This window comes from Sturnira hondurensis, unplaced genomic scaffold (assembly GCF_014824575.4).
Source record: "Sturnira hondurensis isolate 20B ecotype Veracruz unplaced genomic scaffold, ASM1482457v3 Scaffold0009733, whole genome shotgun sequence".
Classification (NCBI taxonomy): domain Eukaryota; kingdom Metazoa; phylum Chordata; class Mammalia; order Chiroptera; family Phyllostomidae; genus Sturnira; species Sturnira hondurensis.
The window spans coordinates 5,307,680-5,331,317 of record NW_028082364.1 but is presented as its reverse complement, the minus strand read 5'-3'; the positions used below and the strand labels follow the sequence as shown (position 1 = coordinate 5,331,317).

The following is a 23,638-nucleotide window of genomic DNA, read 5'->3' as shown; positions in this document are numbered from 1 at the left end:
TTCTGATATTGAATTAGATTCACTTCCCACATACTACCGCATACAATTCATTCTTTAACTGTCTATCTCAAGTATTATTTTTAAAAATATGAAGTACCTGGTTCAAAATTAAAAGGGCATAAATGTGCAGTCCGGCCCAAGAACCCTGCTCCACCCTCACCCAGAGGCGACAGCAGCCCCTCTCAGGGTGGGGCCCCCTTGGAGACATTCTAGGTGCAGACAGGATAGCATGTGTGTGTCTGAGTTATTAGCTATGTTTAATGAGCAAAATGTCAGCAGCAGCCTCAGATTATCTTGGAAATCGTTCTATCCTGGCCTGTTCTAGTTTATTTAATAAACGTTTATGTAGTCTTTACTACCTAGCAGACACTGTTCTTGGGTGGCAGAATACATCGACCCTTCAATCCTTACAACCCTCTCGTGTAGGCACTGTTATCGTTGCAGAGGCTCGAGGTGGGGCAGGCCTTGCCCCCAGCTGCTGAGTGGGTCGTGTGCCTCTCACTCCGCACTCTGCGGTGCGGCCCCTGCCTGCCCGGCCCTGCCGCGGCACGATGACGAGCATCCCCCTCCTTCATCAGGTGGCATCCTGTGCCCCTGTAGGTTGGCGCCGTAACTGATTTAAAAGGGTCTGTTGAGCCCTGGCTGGTGTGGCTCAATGGTTGGGCACTGGCCTGTGAATCAAAGGGTCGCTGGTTCCACTCCCAGTCAGGGCCTACGCCTGGGTTATGAGCCAGGTCCCCAGTAGGGGGCGTTCAAGAGGCAACCACACATTGATGTCTCCCTCTTGTTCTCCCTTCCCTTCTCTAAAAATAAATTTAAAAAATATTTTAAAAAACCAAAACAATGTTTTCCTTCAAGCTAAAAAACTTTTTAAAAAGTCTCTGTTGAAGGACATGGAGATGGTTTCTAATCTTTATATTGCAGTAAACATCCCTGTCCCTGTGGTATTTGGTGTGTGTGCAATTGGTAGGTCAAAGGGTCTGCACAGTTATCACGGTGCCTTGTGCCCCATCGGGAGCACAGGGAGAGACCTGTCTCGCCGCCCGCCTTCACCAGCACAGCGAGGAGGGACCGTTGGGACAGCGACAGTTCAGTAGAAATACGGCATCTCGGTGTGACTTTAGTTTGTACTTCTCTATAAGTAACACTGACCTTTTCACAGTTTTAAAAGATATTTGGATTTTTTGGCACTGATTATTCATGTTCTTTCTCATGTTTTCTGTTTGTCTTGGGTTCTATTTCTTATTGGTTACAACTTGTTTTTAATTTCCTGCTTTGACATTTGCCTTCTGGTGTTTGTAGTGGTGTTTGCCACAGAGAAAATGTTCTCTTTTTCTTTTTTTAAATTAATTATTATTATTTTTTTAGAGAGAGGGGAAGGGAAGGAGAAAGAGTGGGAGAGAAACATCAGTGTGTGGTTGCCTCCCATGTGTCCCCCACTGGGAACTGACCTGCGACCCAGGCATGCGCCCTGACTGGGAATCGAACCGCGATTGGCTGGTTCGCAGGCCCACGCTCAATCCACTGAGCTACACCAGGCAGGGCGAGAAAATGTTTTCTTATATTCGTGTAGTCAGACTTACGTTTTCTTCTGTAGCTTCTGGGTAGTGCATCATACTTGAAAGACTACACTTTAAATCAAAATATACTTGCCTATGTTTAAAACCCAATTTTATTTTTACATGCCAGACATCATTTAAAAAACAAATATTAAAAATGACATATAGCCCCAGCTGTGTGGCTCAGTGGATTGAGTGCCAGCCTGTGGTCCAAAGGGTCGCTGGTTCAATTCCCAACCAGACCAAAGGGTCGCTGGTTCAGTGCCTGGGTTGCAGGCTGGGTCCACAGTGGGGAGTGTGTGAGAGGCCACACATTGATATTTTCTTTCCCTCTCTTTTTCCCTCCTTTCCCCTCTCTCTAAAAATAAGCAAATACAAAATCTTTTAAAAAATGACACGTCTTCCGCCAAGATGGAGGCATAGGTGGAAACACTGTGCCTTCTCCCACAACCAAGTTTGAATACAACAAAAGTTTTGGAGAACTAGGACACACCCAAAGACCAGAAAATGGAATTATACGGAAGTCCGACAGCTACGAACCGTTCAACGGGACGCTAAGAGAGGCGGAGCCAGCAGCAGAGCTGGGTCGGGAAGGACAGACCTAGGATGCAGGCAGCTCGGAACCAGCTGGGGTGCGGGGCGGACTGACCAAGGTAGCACATCCGCGCACAGTGAGATGGACCACGCAGGCCCCAGGGGGCGAACCCAGTGGTGGAGGGCTGACAGCGGTGGCACACTCGCGTGCAGTGGAACGAAATGCGTGGGCCTGGTGACGGTGGTGGCTGCGGTGCCGGTGGGGGCCACGGGGGCAGGTGGCAGAGGGAACCCATTGTCCCTCTTTGACCCCGCCCCCACATACAACGTCACAACCCAGCGACTTAGTTGCCCTGCTCTGGTGAAAACTTAGGGCTCCGATCCTGCTACTTAACAGGCATGAACAGCCCAAAAGATGGCGCAAGAAGAACTCAAAGTCCCAGAGCCAATAACTCTAAGCGACCAACAGATTGCCAGACTCTCAGAAGCCCAATTTAAGACACTATTTATCAGGATGCTCACAGAACTGGTAGATTATAGTCACAAATTAGAGGAACATATGAAGGCTAAACTAATTGAAATGAAGGGAGATGCACAGGAAACCAATAGCGATGGCAAGAAAACTGGGACTCAAATCAATGGAATGGACCAGAAGGAAGGACGAAACATCCAACCAGAAAGGAATGAAGAAATGAGAATTCAAAACAATGAGGAGAGGCTTAGGAACCTCCAGGACATCTTTAAACGTTCCAACATCTGGATTATAGGGGTACCAGAAGGGGGAAAGAAACAGCCACGAGTGGAAAACTTATTTGAACAAATAATAAAGGAGAACTTCCCCAGTCTGGCAAAGGAAATGGACTTCCAGGAAATCCAGGAAGCTCAGAGAGTCCCAAAGAAGTTGGACCCAAGAAGGAACACACCAAGGCACATCATAATTACATTAGCCAAGACTAAAATGAAGGAGAGAATCCTAGAAGCAGCAAGAGATAAGGGGACAGTCACCTACAAAGGAGTACCCATCAGACTGTCAGCGGATTTCTCAAAAGAGACCTTACAGGCAAGAAGGGGCTGGAAAGAAGTATTCCAAGTCATGAAATCCAAAGACCTACAGCCAAGATTGCTTTATCCAGCAAAACTTTCATTTAGAATGGAAGGACAGATAAAGTGCTTCTCAGATAAGGTCAAGTTCAAGGAGTTCATCATCACCAAGCCCTTATTATATGAAATGCTAAAGGGACTTATATAAGAAAAAGAAGATGAAAAATATGAACAGTGAAAGGACAGCAAACACACAGTTATTAACAACCACACCTAAAACAAAAGCAAACCAAGAGGACAGCTAGATCAGGAGTGGAACCATGGAAATGAAGAACACATGGAGGGTTAGCAACAGGGGAGTGGGAGGAGGAGAAGGGGGGAGAAGGCACAGAAAATAGCATAGATGGTAGGTAGAAAATAGATAGGGGGAGGGCGAGAATAGTAGGGGAAATATAGAATCTAAAGAACTTGAGACAGGTGGTTATAAACCAAGGGGGGGAGAATAGCGGAGGAGGGAGTGTGCGGGTGGAGGGGAATGAAGGGGGAATAGAACAACTGTAATGGTATAATCAATAAAATATATTTAAAAAAATAAAAAATAAAAAATGACACATAATAGACTTACAGAAAAGTGCACAAAACAATGCCACAGTTGGATGAAATTTCACAAAGTAAAGAAACAATGTCACCAGAGCCCCAGAACCCCCCTCACCCTTCGCCATTGCCACCGCCGCCACCTCCTCCTTCCCTCTTTCCTGAAGGGAAATTTGTTCGTTAGCACCTTGTATTAGTTTCGATTTTGTGTCTGGTGTCAAAGGATGTGACAATCGCTTCTGGAAACGTGAAGCATGGGAGACAAGGGCTGCACGGGGCGGAAGATTTTCCCAGACCCCAATTTATGCCCCCCAGTGGAGAAAAACACTGGAGGTGCCGGGGATCTGGAAATCTGATCCCCGGCACCTCCCTCTCAGATAAGTAGGCATCGCTCATCCCAAAAGTGGTGGACGGAGAGGGACGCATAGCAAACCGTGACACTTCAGGGAAAAAAATAAAACAACAGAGGTAGCTGACGCCACCACTGCGCTGAAGGGGTGCACGCCAGTGACTCAGGGGGACGGGGCTCAGAAGGGGTTGGAAGAGCTCTGTTCCCCAATGACGACGTCAGCTCCCAAAACACGGCACCCACGCAAGAATACCCGTGGAGAGAGGGAGACCTCGCCATCCCGTGGCTCCAAAGAGCGAAGAGTTCCCTCTATTCCTAGTGACTCATTCCAGGGCGGAGCTCGACCCTACAGGGGACCCTTTTCCCAGGTCTTGGCAACAAGCTTCGGGAGAGCAGCCCAGCTGTGCCAGTCTCTCCGGGGCGGGAAGCGCTGGCTCGGTGACCTTCCCCGTGACCTCCTGTGATTACTGCCCTTCAGTGTCATGTGCATTTCAAGGGAGGCTGGCGCCTCAGGAAGGACATCCCTCCAGGCAGCTCCCAGCGGACCCACTACGTGCAGGCCTAACTCTCCACAATGAAGCCTCTTTGAGAACTCAGGTGAGCCTCGCTCTTGGGAAAGCACCTCCCTGCCTCCGCAGCTTCTAAGCCGCAAAAGCAGACTGATCGTTTTCCAGTTGCGGGCGGGTCTTGGAAGGAAGCAGCAAGCGGGCTGCAAGAAAGAACTTTATTTCTCAGTGCAGGGAGGGTGGGGGCTGGTGAGGACACCTGTCGGCCCCCTGCCAGCGCCCCGATGCGCACCTCCAGCCACTGTGGCTGATGCTGAGCCCGGGAAGGGACAAGAGTGGGTCTGGGGAGGGGGGTGGGCTGTGTGGGGCAGGGGAGGCCCCCTTGAGGAGCCCGTCGCAGAGGGCGGATGCTCCTCACCGAGACGCAGTCCCTGGACTCCCGAGTGCCCCGCTGCGCAGCCACCTCATGACCCCAGAGGAGAGCTACACTTTGGGGCGCGTTCTTGGCCACCCACAGCTTCTCGTGTTCTCCAGCCTGGGCACCTGGGGAAGAATAATACGGACTCCAGAAGGCGCTCCTGCTGCCAGCCAGGAAGGGCGCTGCCCCCCAGCCAGGGCCCCTGCAGAGGCGCTGGAGCCCACGGGGCAGAGGGGCAGCCTCCCTGATCGCAGCAGGTGGGGGGGGGGGGTGCGCAAGGGGTGGGCTGCGGGCTGGATGGCCTTTCCTGGATGTCGTGTGACCCTTCCTGTCCCTCTTCACTCTCCACCCACTGACCTTCAAGGCCCAATCAGCCCACACCCCATATCGTCCCCGCTTCTTATTGGGTTCCTGCCCTCAGTCCTGTCTCTGGTCTGTCCCACTCTCCCCTATTCCTGCCCCTCTCGGTCCCGCGGGTCCCCTCCCTGTCATCTCTCTCGCCGTCTGCCCATCCCTCCTTCCCCACCCGACCCGTGGTGAGAGGCGTGGGGGCCACCTTGCAGTAGGTTCTGTTGACTCGGTAGGTCCTGGTAGGTCCTCGGCTTCAGCATTCGGGATGGGAGCGGCAGTGGCGGTGGGGACGGGGGTGACGGAGAGCAGCAGCGGCGGCGGCAGCACGAGCGGGCGCCACGTGGCAGGGCGCGGGGTGGGGTGGGGGGCGGTCAAAGGCCCCGCTCTGTACACCTCCTGACCCCTTCGACCCCTCCGCCCCCTCCCGTATGCCAGGCCCGTCGCCCCAGAGGCCCGGCCCTCACGCCTAGACCTCGGTCACACTTCGCCGACCGGGTCGCCGGTCTGGGGCTCCCCCAGGGCTGTTGGATACAGTTCCCCGAGCTGCCCCTGGAGCTCTGGACCTGCCGAGCCCGAGCCACGCCCACAAACTGTGCCCTGCCCCCACCTTCCAACCACACCCCTGGACCTGTCCCTGTCCCAACAGGCTGCGCTGCTGTCTCCGGAGTCGCGCCCCGCCTGGTCCCTCCTCGCAGACCAGCCCCACGCCGGAGCGGAGCGGCGGCACCCGAAGCCCTGCGCCTGCGGGTCCCCGGGGCGGGGCTGCGCTGTCCGCGCCCCCAGGGCAGGGCCGGACACCGGACAGAACAGGAACAGTGCACGGGCTTCTGTCCCCGGGCGCTAGGGGTCTGGCCCTGCCTGCTGATCTAACAGGCCGGAGAGGACGGTGTGGAACGCTAAGCCCACGCGGAGCAGTGGTTAACTGTGGGGATGGGGCGAGATCTCACGCTCAGGCCCCCACGTCCGCCGGCCTGGTCAACCCGCGCGCGCTTCCCCGCCTGGTGGAGGACGAGAGGTGGACACGGCCCAGTGCACTCGGTCTGCTCCGTCCACCGCCGCGCCCGCCCCGCGGCGCCGTCGCTGCGCCCACGCTCCGTCAAGGGCCTCACGGGTTCCAGTGGTGCGAGGTCTCGGTTAACCGCCCCCGTCGCTCCAGCTGCGCTGCCACCTGTACCTCAAAGATCACCTGGAAACTCCTATATATGCCTTTTTCACGGGACCAAACTCACCGTTGTATACCTCACAGAAAGGTCACCTCTGCGGCAGGGTAATGAGGCCCCCGGAACTCAGAAATGCGAACTCGAGAAAACACAAAACGCTTACACACGTCAGTTTTATTGAAGAGGCAGTTCTGACCCACTCACATATGCAAAGGGTCGGATGACAAAATCCGTCATGGCCTGCCACCTTTCAGACGTGTTACTTAAACGACACATGACAGTCATTAAGTTTTCCGTTCGCAGTGCAGGGAATCTTAGCGGTTACCATGAAAACCACTGGAGTATCATGGACTCGCGCACAACCTACCATCGAACTCTGTTCTGCAGCATGTCCAGGCCCACGTAGAAGGTGGCAAGAGCACTGAGCAACAAAATGGTAGACTTCTGTGATTTTAACAACTTTTTATGAATAATACACATGCAGGACACACACGCCTCACACAGCACACTCAAACACTCAGCACCCAGATTTCCAAACAGCTCATTACTGGCACCAGTGGGCCCTGCTCCCCAGCCTCTGCCAGGGCTGTCCTGACTTCTAACTGCGCAGACACACGTGTTCTTATCACACGATGCTCACTTCTGTCTGGACCCGTCACTCGGCGTGGTCTGTGAGATCGAGCAGTGTCATGTCGGGCCATTCCCTTCGCTCTGGTGTTCCGAGTGGAAACACGCCACCCCCACGCCTTCACCCTGCTGTGCGTGTGCCTTCAGATGGCTCTGGCTTCCCCATCTCACACACACACTCCAGGACAGGTACCTGTGGTGGACACGTAGGAGCGTTTCCACTGGGTCTGGCTAAAGGGCGCACACACCTTCAGCCTGCCCTGCCCTGGCTCCCCAGATGGTCCTGTGGGCCTGACCGGCAGCAGCACATTCTTGCTGAAACCTGATGCTTTTCAATGCTTTTCATTGTAACCATTTCAGAGGGCGGGTGGTAGTACCATATGGGGCTTTTAAAATTTGCATTTTCCCTTACTACTAATAAAATTAACATGCCTTTTCATGTTTACTGACCATGTAAATGTCCTCTTTAGTGAAGTGGATATCCAAGTCTTTTAACCATCTTCTGATTTTGTTGATTTGTAGGTGCTCTTTTTCTGTTTTAGATTAGGTCGGCAACCATGGTCCGTCCAGACCACCGCCTGTGTGTGGAGTCCCATTGGGACACGGCCACGTTCGCTTGCCCTGCACCGTGCAGGGGTCTCACGGGACAGCAGCAGAGCCGGGTGGCTGTGGCAGAGACGGTCCGTGGGGCACAGCCCAAATGTTTACTACCAGCCCTTCCGCTCAAGTCTCCAGTCATGGGGGGAACTGCACATTCTTCTCTCCGCTGTGGTTTGCCTACTTGCTTTCTTAATGGTGCCTTTTTTGGTAAACAGAAATGAATGTTTTATTTTATGGTTTGGTGCTTTTTGAGACTTCAAAAAATTTTGTTTACTGTCAGGCTACAGTCTAAGTCCCTTTCTAATAGCTTGATTATTTTACATGTCACATTTAGATCTGCACTTCATCTCAACTGTTCTATTAAATTATGGAACTTCATGGACAGAGCATTTATGGGAAAGAGCATGTTTTCCAAAGTTACACGGCGTTATCACCTTCATCACCAACCAACGGTATCACGGATGGGTGTTTCTGGACACACAGTCTGCTCCACTGGTTTATTCTATGCCAGTGTCCCACCTTCGTAACTTCTGTGGCTCTCTCTGTAACAGGCCTTGGTGTTTGCACGTACAAGTCCTCTTGTCCTTGAAGACAGCCTTGGCTATTATCAGTCTTTTGAATTTTCACACAGATTTTAGAATGAGCTAAATTTCATAAGGACTTTAATAATGTTCTGAATATTTGACTTTTGAGGAAAACTGACATCTTTTAAACAACTGTGCTGGAATCCACAAACTAAACACATCCTCTGTTTTAACTTGAAAATATAGTTAAGTTTTCCCCTAGGCACCTGAGGACTTTTGATGCTTTTATAAGAGGTATTGCTTCTAAATTTTTCATATTCTATGTTCACTGCTGGTAATATTAACAAAAGTCTTCCATAATAAACTTACATGCAGAGACCTTACTAAATTTACTCACTGCTTCTAATTATCTGTATAATGGGCAGAATTTTCTATGCACAAACCATGCCAACTGCACATGAAAGCTTTATTTCATTGTCAACCTCAAGCCTTTTGATTATGTTTCCTCCTCCACTTTCCTGGCGAAGTCCATCTGCATAACGTTGAATAAAATTAGTCACAGTAGACATCTTTGTCTATTTTTTTGATCTTGGGAGAAGACTTTGAATACTTCACTCCTAGGTTTGCTGCTGATTGTAGCTTAAGATACGCTTCACACAATTAAAGAGGCTCCTCTTTGCACAGTTGGCTGAGAACACAAACGGAGGTGCGTTCAGCACACTTGTTTCCCGCTCCTGCATTCCTTTCCTCGTGTGACGTGCACAGTTACTCATTTTTGATGATTAAAACACCTCCGGTTCCTGGGGTAAAACACACTTGCTCACTGGGTGCCCAGATGGGGTCAGGCAGCCAGTGTAACAGTTACTTGGCCCTCTGAACGGAATTGTCAGGATCGGTTTGGACTCTTCGGGACTTACGCTCCGAGTCACATGCGCAAAAGAGGCACCGAACCCTTCCACCAAGGAAAGGGGAGAAAGGACATCGTGTTCATCAGAAGTGTCTGCGGGGCTTGTACTAATTTGTTCCAAAATGCTGGAAATAAGGGGCAGTGCCCAAAACAACAGCCCTGTAGTTGTATGAAGTAACAGCACAATACAACCTCCGATTACCTACCCGGTCCCGGCACCCACGCTGCCCAACCAAACTCCGGCGCTAAACCGAAAATGGTCTGAGGGCGGGGCACGCCCCACGGAGTGAGGGCAGGACGGTTGTGCTGTACCCCTGACACAGACCTAATTCCAAACTACCCACAGTCTATGAAAATAGTTTAAAATATTTTTTCGCTCAAATGTTGTTGAAAAATACAAACATCACTATTAATGAGGCACTTATTAGAAACTCATTTATAAATGCCTCTGAAGAATAGACTATGCATTTTATAATTTTGTAGCCCCCAAACATCTAGCCAACGTTTCGCGTTCTCACACATTATTACTCCGACCCCAGTGTATAATTGCATAGAATTATTGCTAGATCGCATTTGTAAACCATGACAAAAGCTTCCTCCTGGGTATTAGTCCTGATGACCTGAAAACGTCATTTTATACAAAAAAGGTTTATTCTGAGGTGATAACTTCTTATAAACTCGTGATTTTACACCAGAAATATGGCTTTTGGTCGAACAGTGTCCAAGACAAGATATTTCCCCACAGTTACTACTTTGAGTGACTTTGCCTTGGTTTGATTCCCTGATAAGTAAATACAATTTGAATCCAAAATAAATATTAAATATTTATAAAGTTTACTCCCGTATAAATTATCTAACATCCAATGAGTTGTAGTGTCTTGATGAAGGCTTTGCTTCCTTTTATCTTCTTAGGGACTCTTCTCTATGGAAATTCAGATTAAAACAAACCTAACGCCTAAACGTTTTCCCCATTCAGAAGCATGAACTCTCTATCATGGTATCTGACCCCAAATCACTGTGTTCGGGGGTTTTCCAAAATGAGACCGGACTCACAGGAGGTCGCCCACCTCAAGTACATTCATGTTTCCTCGCCGATGAATTCGCTGGTGGCTGTTGAAGGCTGACCTGTGGTGGAATTTTTTCCCACACTCGTTACATTCATAGGGCTTCTCTCCTGAGTGAGTTCTGTAGTGGACAGTGAGGTATGACTTCTGAGAAAAGACCTTCCCACACTCGTTACATTCATAGGGCTTCTCTCCAGAATGGCTTCTGTAGTGCACAGTGAGGTTTGACATTCGAGAGAAGACTTTCCCACATTTACTACACTCGTAGGGCTTCTCCCCCGAGTGGATTCTGTGGTGGATGGTGAGATAGGACTTCTGCGAGAAGAACTTCCCACACTCGTAGCACTCGTAGGGCTTCTCCCCCGTGTGGACCCGCTGGTGCCTGAACAGGGACGAGTTATGGGAGAAAGTCTTCCCGCACTCGTTGCAGCCATAGGGCTTCTCTTCCGAATGGCTTCGGTAGTGCACGGTGTAGCAGGCCAAGTCCGAGAACAGTTTTCCACATATGTTACACTCGTAGGACTTCTCTCCTTTCGGAAGGGACGGGCACCCCTCCAAGGCCGAGCTTCCGAGGAAGGGTTTCCCACACTCGTGACACTCATAGGGTTTCTCTCCCAAAGGGCTTGCACCACGGGCGGCGAGGCAGCTGACCTGAGAGGACTTCCCACACTCACTGCACTCATGCGCTCTCTCCTCGGTGTGCACTTTGCGGTGTCGAATGAAGGCCGAGTTTAAATTGAAGGATTTGCCACACTCGTTACATTCATAGGGCTTCTCTTCCAAATGGCTTCTGTAGTGTATGGTGAGGTACGACACCCGAGAGAAGAATTTCCCACACTCACTGCACTGATAGGGCTTCTCGCCCGTGTGGGTCCTCTGGTGTGTGATGAGCGTAGACTTGCGGTAGTAGGACTTCCCACACTCATCACACCGATACAGTTTCTCCCCCGTGTGCGTTCTCTGATGGTCGCTGAGGGCGGACTTGCGGGAGAAGGACTTCCCACACTCGTTGCAGGGATATGGCCTCTCTCCTGAGTGGTTTCTCTGGTGCAGGGTGAGGTGCGTCTTCTGGCAGAAGGTTTTCCCGCACTCGCTACATTCATAGGGCTTCTCTCCTGAGTGAGTTCTCAAGTGCTGAGTGAGGTGCAGCTTCTGACAGAAGGTCTTCCCACACTCGGTGCACTTGTAGGGCTTCTCCTCCAAGTGCGACCTCCGGTGGACGGTGAGCGTCCCCTTCTGGCTGAAGGATTTCCCACACACGGTACATTCGTAGGGCTTCTCCCCGGTGTGAGCCCTCTGATGTATGATGAACTTCGACTTTTTACAGAAGGACTTCCCACATTCACTGCATTCAAAGGGCTTCAGCTCCACCTGTGGTCTCTGGTACACGTTAAAATTCGACATCGGGAGGAAGTCTGACCCGGAATCGCTCCACGCGTAGGGCTTCTCCCCGACACAAGCGCTTGTACGGGCAATGAAAACAGCTTCACTGTCTAAGGCGTCCATGCACCCAGTGTAGTCAAAGGATTTCTCTAAAATACCAATTTTCTGAAGAACACTTCCCTCACTTTGAGAAAAGCCTCCCCCGTTCTCATTAGATGCATAGGGTCTCTCTCCATGCTGTGTTTCCCGGCATTCACCACACTCACCCCATTTCTTTCTTGCATAGCTCCCATCACTAATGATTAATTCCGAACTTGGCTCTAAACTGTTTCCACATGAGACACAATCATGAGATACGCTGGAAGGAACAGGGCTTGCCTCTGTGTTACAAGTTCTACCAAACGCATTCTCTGCCTCTTCAGTCAGGGTTTTGCTATCGATACAAAGTGCTTGCCTTGAATGTTCATCTTCCTTTTCTTGGATTCTGTCTAACACGTCGTCAGCTTTCCAGATTTCTTCTGAAAAGGAATAAAGGTAAATGAACCTTGTGAGTCTGAACACACCAGCTACAGAATGGGAGTGGTTCAAGGGCCCAGCTGTGGGGTTGACTCTGGCGTTTATGCCAACCTCCACTGATAAAAAATGTAGAGCCTTCTTTCCCCCTTGATTTGTGCTGTAAGACAGACAGACAGACAGACAGACACACATGTACACACAGGGGTGGGGCTGGGGGGCACAGGGGAGGGATGAGAGTGGGGCAGGACTCAGCATTAGCGGACAAAGGGAGAATAAATTCACTTTGAACACAAGTACCTTTGTCACTTTACAAATACGTTGAACGCTTTGGTAGAAAAGGTCAAATGAACACAAGAAATGAAGAGCCGAGGACAAAGCCATTGAACGAGTGCCAGATCCAGGCAGAAATCGGAGGGACTAAGAGCCGACGGGGTCCAAGGAGGAAGGACAACAAGTACTAGATGGACATTCAAAGGGCATGTTCAAGTTTGAATTACGTTTGGGAGAAAGAGATTACAACTTATATTAAATGGAAATATATCACTTCATATCAAGATTACTGTAGTAACATATTCACTAGTGTAAATCCTTCCACAACTGTGGCCTTTCTGTCCTGCACAGAAATCCAAATAAACATTCTAGAAGCTCCGTTGTTCCCCATGCTCAGAGACAGCCCCACAACCAGGGCCCCACCTGCCTAGCCCTGATCACGTCACCAGGACAGTGAGTTTCCAGGGCATCTACACCCCGAAGATGTAGGACCATGGTGGGAAACCTTCCAACAAGACCACCCCCTGCCCTGGCTGGCATGGCTCACCTGCTCTCTGAGGGGTGGACGGCCCTTATTGCACACCCGCTGGACTTGCTTGCACAGCCGAGCGCAGCGGCTGGCGCTGAACTCTGACTCCCAACATGTGACAAGCCGGGGGACCCTGGGCAAGTGACTGGGCTGTGACACAGTTTCACTCACCGGGCCTGTGGGCCACGGTGCCTGGGGCACAGTTAGCACACATCATCTGCTCAGAATGCTCTGACAAAGCAGGCGCTCATTCTGTTTCGTCATTTACTTCCTTCCGGCTTTCTGACTTCAATGTCCCCAAACCACTCCTGGGTCTGACACGACACTGTGACTGAACTCTGAATACAAACAAGAATCCCACACTCCTGGATTTCATTTGGTGTAAAACCTTCAATACCAGAACCCTCCAGGTAACCCTAAAACACTAACTTTCTCTAGCAAGAGTATAGATTTTTGGGTTGTCCCATCTCTCATTAGCTGCTCTCATCCACATTCAACGCAACACTGACTGCTCTGTGCTTCAAAATCTACGCGCCCTGAGTCCCCAAAACCCCAAATACCAACAGAAACCCCCCGAGAGGACAGACCTCCCCAGTGAGACTTCAGGGCCTAGATCCACAGTGCACGTTCAAACCAGTGCGGCATGAGTCCCCACAGACACCCGCTGCTCCGGGGGGCCCCGCCTCCTGCCCCAGCCACAAGCCTGAACTCAAGTTCCTGTTTTCTCAACCTGTCCCTGCAGTGAACGGAGGGACGGGCCCAGGACACACTCATCTGAGAAGGGAAGAAGGGTGCGGGGACCTGTCAGGGAAAACAGTCCCCTGGACGGCAGGTTAAAGGCGGTGGGTGTCGAGGTGCACCAGCAGCGTACATACGCGTGAACCTCAAGGTTGAGACGAGATGACCCCTTTTAAGGGGCCCACAGAAAAGTAAAGAAGTGGACAGCAGGTCCCAGGGGCAGCACCCTGAAGAAGGCCAGAGAATGAACCAAACCCGGACCCCCCACCATGAGACAAACACATCTGGAATGTCTGCTGTGACATGGGAATGGACAGACATGAGAGCACTTGGGGAAAACAGTAAGGTGCAGCTGGTGTGGAGACACCAAAAAAATGGAGGACCCATGAGGCTGGAGAGTGGCGGTCAGCACCACTCCACAGAGCACGCGCACACCGGGCAACAAGGAGATGGGGACCAGCCTCACACCTTCGGGAGGAGATGAGGTGTCAGCATCTGAGTGCACAGCTCGGGGACAGAAACTAGGGGGCAGAAATGATACATTTCTGGGGCATAAAGTCTGGGGCATTTCTCAGCAAGAAAATGGAAGACAAAAAGAACATTTCCTGCCGGCCTTTCCAGTGCCTGGCAACAAAGGAATTCTGGGATAACAAGAAGGCTAGTCACTGCTCACGCTTGGCCAGGGCGGGGACTGTGAGTATGAACCGCCCCTGCAGGTGGCGTGAGGCCACGGGGAGGCTGCGGCCACGTGCTGGACAGTGAGTGCGGCCGGGACAGCAGGAACTGGGACTCAGAGCACCAGGCACACGGGTGCTGGGGGTCATGCCCAAAGGCCTGAGGGCCGTTTCTGAAAAAGTGACATTCCACTAACTTACCTGGACAATGCTGGCGTGGGAAGTCGCCTTCTGCCACCCACGGCTCTTCTCCCTGCTCCAACTTGACGATCACATGGGGTTTGGTGCTGTCGTACCCTGTGTGTGAGAGACGGAGCCGGGCTCAGGCCAGCTGCTTGGCCCCCTGCATCTCCGAGCAGAAGGTGCTGCTCGGGGGCTGCAGGGTCTGGTGGCCCATTTTGTGCCTTGTCAACATTCAAACTTCGGGTGGAGAAGCAGAGACACGGACACTCCCTGGAACCCACAAGGAATTCAATGGTCTTATCACTTATTTCTTCAAAGTGCAGGACAAAATGGCCAGGTGAGAAGCCCCCACAGCTCCAAGCGCCTGCCCCACTCACCCACGGAGACCAGGTGGCTGTAGTTCTCCAGCATCACGTCCCTGTAGGTTATCTTCTCCACAGGGTCCAGCTGCTGCCACTCCTCCTGGGTGAAGTCCACGGCCACGTCCCTGAACGACACTGGCTCCTGCAACGGCACCATGGTCGGAATGGGGTGATGGGGACCAGGCGTCCAGGGACAAGATCTTACTGAGCTCACTGGTGAAGTCAACTGAGAGCGTGGTTACCTTTTATGCTACAAGTTGTAGAAGGAAAACTAACCATACAGCAAATGCATGGCCTTTAGGTTCCTTCCTGTGTCAAGAAATAAACAAACTAACGACTTCCGCCAAGATGGAGGCATTGGTGGAAACACTGTGCCTTCTCCCACAACCAAGTTTGAATACAACAAAGGTTTGGAAAACAAAGACACAGCCAAAGAACAGAAAATTGAATTATACGGAAGTCCGACAACTACGAACCGTTCAACCAGGACGGTAAGAGGGACGGAGCCAGCAGGGGAGCAGGGTCGGGCAGGACAGATCCCCCAACCTAGGCGCGCAGGCAGCCTGGAACCAGCTGGGGTGCGGGGCAGACTGACCAAGGTCGCACATTCAAGCACAGTGAGACGGACTACGCAGGCCCCAGGGGGCGAACCCAGTGGTGGAGGGCTGACGGTGGTGACACACTCGAGTGCAGTGGGACTAAACACGCAGGCCCCGGTGACGGTGGCAGCTGTGGCACCTGTGGGAGCCGTGGCAGGAGGAGGCAGACGGGACCAACATTGCTCCTCTTTGACCCCACCCCCACATACAACGTCACAACCCAGCGACTTAGTTGCCCTGCTCTGGTGAAAACTTAGGGCTCCGATCCTGCTACTTAACAGGCATGAACAGCCCAAAAGATGGCGCAAGAAAAACTCAAAGTCCCAGAGCTGATAACTCTAAGCAACCAAGAGATTGCCAGCCTCTCAGAAGCACAGTTCAAGACACTGTTTATCAGGATGCTCACAGAACTGGTGGATTATAGTCACAAATTAGAGGAACATATGAAGGCTAAACTAATTGAAATGAAGGGAGATGCAAAGGAAACCAATAGTGATGGAAAGGAAACTGGGACTCAAATCAATGGAATGGACCAGAAGGAAGAACAAAACATCCCACCAGAAAGGAATGAAGAAATGAGAATTCAAAAAAATGAGGAGAGGCTTAGGAACCTCCAGGACATCTTTAAACATTCCAACATCTGGATTATAGGGGTACCAGAAGGGGGAAAGAAACAGCCTTGAGTGGAAAACTTATTTGAACAAATAATAAAGGAGAACTTCCCCAGTCTGGCAAAGGAAAGAGACTTCCAGGAAATCCAGGAAGCTCAGAGAGTGCCAAAGAAGTTGGACCCAAGAAGGAACACACCAAGGCACATCATAATTACATTAGCCAAGACTAAAATGAAGGAGAGAATCCTAGAAGCAGCAAGGGATAAGGGGACAGTCACCTACAAAGGAGTACCCATCAGACTGTCAGCGGATTTCTCAAAAGAGACCTTACAGGCAAGAAGGGGCTGGAAAGAAGTATTCCAAGTCATGAAATCCAAAGACCTACAGCCAAGATTGCTTTATCCAGCAAAGCCTTCATCTAGAATGGAAGGACAGATAAAGTGCTTCTCAGATAAGGTCAAGTTCAAGGAGTTCATCATCACCAAGCCCTTATTATATGAAATGCTAAAGGGACTTATATAAGAAAAAGAAGATGAAAAATATGAACAGTGAAAGCACAGCAAACTCACAGTTATTAACAACCACACCTAAAACAAAAGCAAACCAAGAGGACAGCTAGATCAGGAGTGGAACCATAGAAATGAAGAACACATGGAGGGTTAGCAACAGGGGAGTGGGAGGAGGAGAAGAGGGGAGAAGGCACAGAAAATAGCATAGACAGTAGGTAGAAAATAGATAGGGGGGAGGGCGAGAATAGTGGGGGAAATACAGAATCTAAAGAACTTGAGACACGTGGTTATAAACTAAGGGGGGGGAGAATGGCGGGGAGGGGGTGTGCGGGTGGAGGGGAATGAAGGGGGGGAATAGAATGACTGTAGTGGTATAATCAATAAAATATATTTTTAAACAAGATTTGTTTATATTTAAACAAACTACCCAAACTCTCAGACCACAAAGAAATTGTTCTCTGGTTTCACAACAGAAGCACTTGAGCTTGCAGCCATGGAGGAGTAAGGCTTCATTCCCGCCCTCAGGAAGCTGCGGCCCCAGTAATCAGTCACCAGGTAACCGCACACGCTGATGACCTTCGGTCGGTTCTACAGCCTCCTGGGCTGGGGCCTCCCCTTCCCCGCCCCATGCTGGTGCCTAGGGCCCTCCCTGCCCCCACCTCCTCCCACACTCGCTGCTCTGGAGGCCCCACGGGCAGTTCTCCGAGCCCATCCCCTGCCCCCTCGGCCCACTCTGCGCGAGCACGCTTTCCCTTCCTTGGCGTTTTGTCTCCAGCATCTCCTCGTGGCAGCAACACTGCGGCTGTCGTGAATGCTGAGGCGCCTTTAGGGTGAACCATTTTCATTTTCTGTCGCCAGGCTGGCTCCACAGGCTGCGCTGGGGATCCCACAGGATGAAGGGGAAGGCAGAGGGTGACAGGTGACATGTGAAATGTGTCCAGGGCAGAAAGTGAAGTGGCATCAGTATTGGGGGTCAGCACAGAGACCAAGAGGGCACTTTGTCAAGGACAGCTCTAGCGCAGTAAGAGGCGATTCCAACTTGAGAGCACGCTGAAAACACAGAATTACTTTCCTGCCTAAGACCAATTCAAAGAAATTAACAACCGAGTCCATTCTCGCGGGAGCCCTGGGACACAGCTGCAGGTTTCCACGTGCAGGGGTTTCTTGAGGGAGTTCTTGCGACGTGGGGCAGAGTGCTGAGAGGGCAGAGCCGCGGGGCACACTCTGTACTGGGCGGGAGCTGGGCCACGGCGCAAGTGACCAGCAGGCTGGCCTGCAGAGCCCATGAGCGTCCCCAGGCCCGTCAGCAGCTCCTGTTGTCACACAGCAACAGCCTGACTGAAATCGAGGGCAGGGCCACCTGAGCTGCCCGGGGCTTCCTGTTCTCACTGCACAGAGTGGCCAGATGATGGGCGAGTCTGGTCGAAATTGTGCGGCCAAAACTAGCACAGCACGCCACTCCAGAGCCCCGGAATCAAGGGTGACACATTCGCCGTCCAAACAGAAAACTTCCATCCACGACAAAGAGTGAGCCAGGCGGCAAACGAGAATGGGGGTGTAATCCAAGACCACCCCAGGCAAACCAGGGTGGACGGTCGACTCAGTCAGTGACGGATGTGGTTTTCCCGGAGGCCGCACTCGGAAAACAACTCTCACCAGCAAGCAGCCTGGACAACTTCCCCTTGGCCAAGCCATAAGCACTGGGGAGCCTGGGACCCTGGGGCGCACTGCCGGTGGCAATGGGACAGGCTGCGGCTGCTGTGGACACAGTGCAGTGGCTCCTCAGAAAGTCACACAGAATTACCACACGGTCAGCAATCGCATCTCTGGGTCTATGGCCCAGAAACCAAAAGTAAGGACTTGAAGAGATGCGTGTGCACCCGTGTTCACGGTGGCATTATTCCAACAGCTCAGATGTGGGAGCAACCCAGGTGTCCACAGGCGGATGAACAAGCCGGAGAAATGTGGTACACACTCATAAAGGAATGCGATTCTGCCTTAGAAATGGGAATTTTGACAGATGCCACAACGCGGAGGAACTTCGAGGACGTCGTGCTGAGTGAAATAAGCCAGGCACAAAGAGACAAACGCCTACGATTCTGGGTACACGAGGTACTTAGAGGAGTCGAAGTCTTCGACTCGGAGGAGAAGGAGAACGGGGCTGCTGGGGGCCGGGAAGAAATGAGCAGGGACAGTGTCTCAGCTCTGCTGGTTTCTGGAGACGCTGGCGGGGACGGCTGCATGATACGGGTGTGCTTACTGCTCCCGAGCGGTAGCATTTAAAGGTGGTTAAGACAGCGAAGTCGGTGTTAGGTATGTTTTACTGCGATAAAAAGATGGGGGGGGGGGGAGGAAGTGGCTGCAGTCCAATCACACACGCCCCTCCCACTCCCTTCCGCAGCCAGCGCCTCCGCAAAGCGGGGAGGGGCCAACTGGGGCCCCGAGTGCAGTGCACTCGCTGCAGCTTCAGCAACTGTTCTCTCAGAGACTGCAGGCAGAAAGTCAAAAACCGTCAGCTGAGGAAAACAGCAGAAATAAAAGATGTGTCTCAAGATGAACAACCCAGCAACACCCGGATCAAATTCATAAAGGAAACAACTTACGTTGTTCTGTATTACTTTTTTTTTAAAGATTTTATTTATTTATCATTAGAGAGGAAAGGAAGGAGAGAAGGAGAGAAACGTCAATGTATGGTTGCCTCTAGTGAGTCCCCTGCTGGGAACTGGCCCGCAACCCAGGCATGTGCCCTGACTGGGAATCGAACCGCGATCGCGTGGTTCGCAGGCCCGCGCTCAATCTACTGAGCTACACCAGCCAGGGCTGTATTAGTTTATATTTTTTAATATATTGGGCAGGATATTGCCTCCATAAAATGTGCTCATTCTGCTCAGAAACAGCCTCCAGAGGATACTTCGAAATGACCGGGTTATTAAGTTTTATTAAGCAAGCCCGATGCAACAGATTTAACATTTTCAGAGAGACAGAACACAGAGGAGGAACAGGAAACACAAAAGGTAGAAGCAAAACGGTACCAGAGCGGAAGACTCACTTCGGTCCTCACACCACGAGGGGCGTATAGCATGCAAAGGAGAATACTGGGGAAAAAATACAGAGACCCGGCAATCTCCTGATGTAATCTACAGAAGGATAAGAAAAAAAAATCCCAAAACAGTCACACAGGAGAAAAAGATACCAGATGCTCCATCACCGACATCGTTTCTCAAGAACTGCTCACAGCTTTTAAAAGAAAAGGGATTTGGGACCTGGAACTCCCACCCAGTCAAACTAGCACGTGAGCCTGATGACACCCACCGACACAGCCCCGCTGTGGGTCCCCCGCTGAGGGGCCTCGGGTGGCGAAAGCAGAGCTGACCAACAGAGCAAATAACCTGACATGCAGGTTATTCCAAGGCCAAGTCAAATCAGCTATCAAATCACTGAGCGGAGGTAACAGCCTTCTGCCTTAAGTTGGTTCAGAAGGCAAGGAGAGGGGTCAGACTGCTTTCTCAGTAAGTAAAATTACACACCCCATCACATATGTCAACACGATATCCAAATGAATCCAGTATCAGATTGAAGAGATCACGTATAACAGCTAAATGGGATTTATTCCAAGAAAACAGAAGACTTTGTTATTTGCCAATCTATTAACATGGTATGATATTAGAATACAGCCCGGAAGCAAAATCTTGTACCTCCAAGATGCTAAAAAGCCTCTGGCAATATTCAAAATGCATTCCAAATTTAAAAAAGAAAATCCTGCCCTGGCTGGTGTAGCTCAGTCGATTGAGTGTGGGCCTGCAAACCAAAGGATTGCGGTTCAATTCCCAGTCAGGGTACATGCCTGGGTTGCAGGCCAGTTCCCGGCAGGGGACGCACGAGAGGCAACCATACATTGATGTTTCTCTCCCTCTCTCCTTCCCTTCCCCTCTAAAGATAAATAAAATAAAATCTTAAAAGAAAAAAAGAAAAGAAAACCGAAACTTTGAACACCAGATATCATATCAGAAAGAATGGTATCATAAGTTATCCCCACCCACCTTTCGAAACTCTTTATTGTTTAAAGACATATATAGAAATATGGGTAAATTTTTTAAAAAGCCAAGAAAAGGAAAAAATATCAGTTTGGAAGTAACAGATGTCAAAGGCAGATGAATGGTCACTTGAGGAAAGGACTGGAAGATGTCCACTGGATTTGACTATAATTAGGTCGCTGCTAATCTTTACCACCAGATGCGGGAAAGCGGTAAGGACAAAAAACAAGACTCTGAGAACTCAGGTGGGCATGGGAGGTGAGGACACCTTGCCTGGAGAATGCTTGTTTGTCCTGTGTGCTGGCAACCAAATAAACAGACTAACAGAAGTATCTGAAGGACAAACAGGTCGCTGCCCCAATGGCTTCAGTTTTATCCCTAGATTAAACAGCAAAACTGGAAATGTATCTATTTGCATCGCAATGTTTTGGTGCCTGTAAAACTCATAAGCACCAAGTTCTCCTTGGGCAGGAGGCCCTCTGCTAACAAAAGTGAGTATAAGCCAATCCTGCAATGACTTCCTGGGTGGTTATTATGAAAGCTATCCACTTTATGTCAACTTTATCAAAGGAAACTTTCCAAGTCCCAGGACACCTTTACAACCCACAAGTGTCAAAAATGGTTTCTCTTCTTATTCTAGACACATCACATAACGAATGGCACTTTCCTTTTTCTATGACAGTCAAGGACATTGGTCATATTTGCAACTCAACTTCAACAGTCCTAAGTATCATACCACTGGCATATGTGAATTTGACAAAGATTCTTGGTGTTGATCTGACACTGTCAAAACTGCGTTTCGAACCCGGCTGGTGTGGTTCATTGATTGAGTGCCAGCCTATGAACCAAAGGGTTGAAGGTTTGATTTCCAGTCAGGGCAAACGCCTGGGTTGCAGCCCAGGTTCCCAGTGCGGGGTGCTCAAGAGGCAACCACACATTGATGTTTCTCTCCCTCTTTCTCCCTCCCTCTCTGAAAAGAAATGAATAAATAATATTGTTTAAAAAAACTAACCTATATTTCACATGTTTTTTACTATTTCTATGTTCCTGTTTTAAAGTACAGATCCTTATAAACCTCCTAACATGTATTACAAACCCAAGTGCAAAAACTCACCTGGAATTCACGCATTTTCTTGTTGTTCTTGGAAAAGTGTAGAGATTGTTAACAGTGGACCTAGAAGAGAAGAAGCAAGTAACTGAAGTCATGAGTAACCAGGCCTGCTGAGGCAAGAACGTCTTGCAGCGCATAAAAGCCACCAAAGAAAGTTCAAGAAAATGACATCGCCTGAACACTCAGAAGGTGCGAAAAGAGTGACAGAGGAGAACACACGCCTGAGCCAAAAGGGTCAGAGGTCATTAGGTTACTCTCATTAGTGAGTATAAACACTGACTCCTTTTTCAAGTAGTTGGTCGCCATTAAATACAAGGTGGGAAAAAATCCCTTTAGACCGTTTACACATTTCCTTATTGTTCCTTTCAATTCCTAAAAGTCAAAGAATCCACCGGAACACAGAATATGAGCTCTCAAAAATGAGATAAACGTGCATCAAGGCACGGTTTTGTTTATCCTACTAAACTTGATGAGCACTGCACTTAATCTTTCATTAAATAAAAACAGTAATAAAGTGGGGCCAGCACTTGTCCTGGGAGTCTTGGTCCCCTCAACAACCCCACCTGCAGACAAGTCACTGCCCTTCTCAGGCCCAGTCTCTGTCACCGAGGCAGCACCACGTGCCCCTTGCAGACTCAGCCTGCGCTGCCCTGTGTGACTGACTGCACACGGCAGAACCAGGGGGAGTCAGTGCCCACTTAGACCAGAGAACAAAGGTCCTGATGGGCGTTTAGACACCCGACCCGTCTGGAACTGGAACACCGGGAGGACGAGAAGCAGAGAAAGGGGTGTCGGATGTGCAGGGAGGAGACAGGGCACGTCCACAGCCCAGGCTGACACCCCAGTCGCCCAGGAGACCGAGAAGTCACAAGTCCCAGGGGAGCGCCCACTCCCGAGCAGCCCGCCCCTGCACCCCGGCCCAGACAAGAGGATCTCCGGGAAGTGGCCAACGCTCCCTGTCGCACCCTTGCGTGTCCTCGCCCTGGCGAGCCTGCTCACCGCGGCCGGGAAGATCCAGAACTGACCCGGGGCCGCAGACGCACGACCTACCCCGGCGGGACTCGCTGATCTGTCCCAAGGCTCCCGAGGCTCCCGAGGCTCCAGGACCGGAATGTTCCTCCGGCGCCTCTCCCCCGGGGTTCCCAACGCTGCACCTCCCGAGGCCGCGTCCCCGAGGAGCCGGCTCTGGGCCTACGGGACAAACTCCCTCAGGAGAACGTTTCTCCCGGGGCCTCACCGTCCGGCGCGCCTCAGCCCGGGCGCCGCGACGCAGCCCAGCCCAGCCGGGACCCCGCCGCCTCCCCCGAGCTCCTCAGGCCTGGCCCGCGGGCTCCGGGGTCGCTTCGGGGGTCCCCGCCCCAGAATCCGCCCGCCCGCGAGAACCCTGGCCCGCACAGCCCCGCGCCCGCTGGGTGGCGGCCCGACCGGACAGCGTCCAGCCCCGCAGGCCCCGGGATCCTCGCCCAACGGAGGCCAAAGCCTGGGAACCACGGCCAGCGGTGACCTGGGCACGGACAGGAAGCGACAGCAGCGCGGTGGTAGTGCGCGTGCGCGAACACGCACGCAGCCCGAGGTGCACATGCGCACGAGGGCGCCGGAAATCTGCCTGCCAGGAGGCTCCAGGGCAGCGGCACAAATACCAGGACTCTATTTCCCATAAGTCTACGTGCCGTCGAGTTAGGGGACGTCTTAATAGTCATCCAGCTGGTTAGAGGCGCTCTGCGGACAGAATTTGCCGACCCCCCGACAGGGACCCCAATTTCCCCATAATTTAAAGGGACGTGTGTAATGTCGCCGCTGCACCACGTGTCTCGGCGACCTAGCGTTTTCCTTACTTTGCTTAAGCCTGAGAATCAGCGACGACAGACAACGCTGATAAATAAGG

The 23,638-nt window shown here is 51.2% G+C and overlaps 2 protein-coding genes across 7 annotated transcripts in view; one reads left to right on the top strand and one right to left on the bottom strand.

Annotated features, from left to right (window-relative positions):
• Positions 1-23,638, top strand: part of ZNF12 (zinc finger protein 12) — a 65,297-nt gene that overhangs the window by 26,426 nt on the left and 15,233 nt on the right. The gene's annotated exons all lie outside the window — the stretch shown is intronic.
• On the bottom strand, positions 6,667-23,296 carry RBAK (RB associated KRAB zinc finger). Of its 6 annotated transcripts, none has more exons than XM_037057874.1 (6): positions 22,804-23,296; positions 22,450-22,506; positions 21,757-21,816; positions 14,905-15,031; positions 14,546-14,641; positions 7,474-12,135 (listed from the first exon to the last, which is right to left on the bottom strand). In XM_037057874.1, exons 3-6 carry the CDS (start codon positions 21,769-21,771, stop codon positions 10,220-10,222), a joined length of 2,154 nt encoding a protein of 717 aa, XP_036913769.1. In that variant the 5' UTR covers positions 21,772-21,816; positions 22,450-22,506; positions 22,804-23,296; the 3' UTR covers positions 7,474-10,219. The 6 variants fall into 6 exon arrangements, with proteins under 6 accessions (XP_036913768.1, XP_036913769.1, XP_036913770.1 ...); XM_037057875.1 differs by lacking the exon at positions 22,450-22,506 and having other exon boundaries at positions 22,804-22,944; positions 23,179-23,295; XM_037057878.1 differs by lacking the exon at positions 22,450-22,506 and having other exon boundaries at positions 22,804-22,944; positions 23,258-23,274.

Excerpts from the sequence above, each read along its gene's own strand:
- RBAK (XM_037057873.1), bottom strand. Across the intron at positions 14,642-14,904 it reads CAGCCACCTGGTCTCCGTGG|GGTACGACAGCACCAAACCC; the intron begins GTGAGTGGGGCA and ends TCTCACACACAG. Across the intron at positions 12,136-14,545 it reads CCCACGCCAGCATTGTCCAG|AAGAAATCTGGAAAGCTGAC; the intron begins GTAAGTTAGTGG and ends ATTCCTTTTCAG.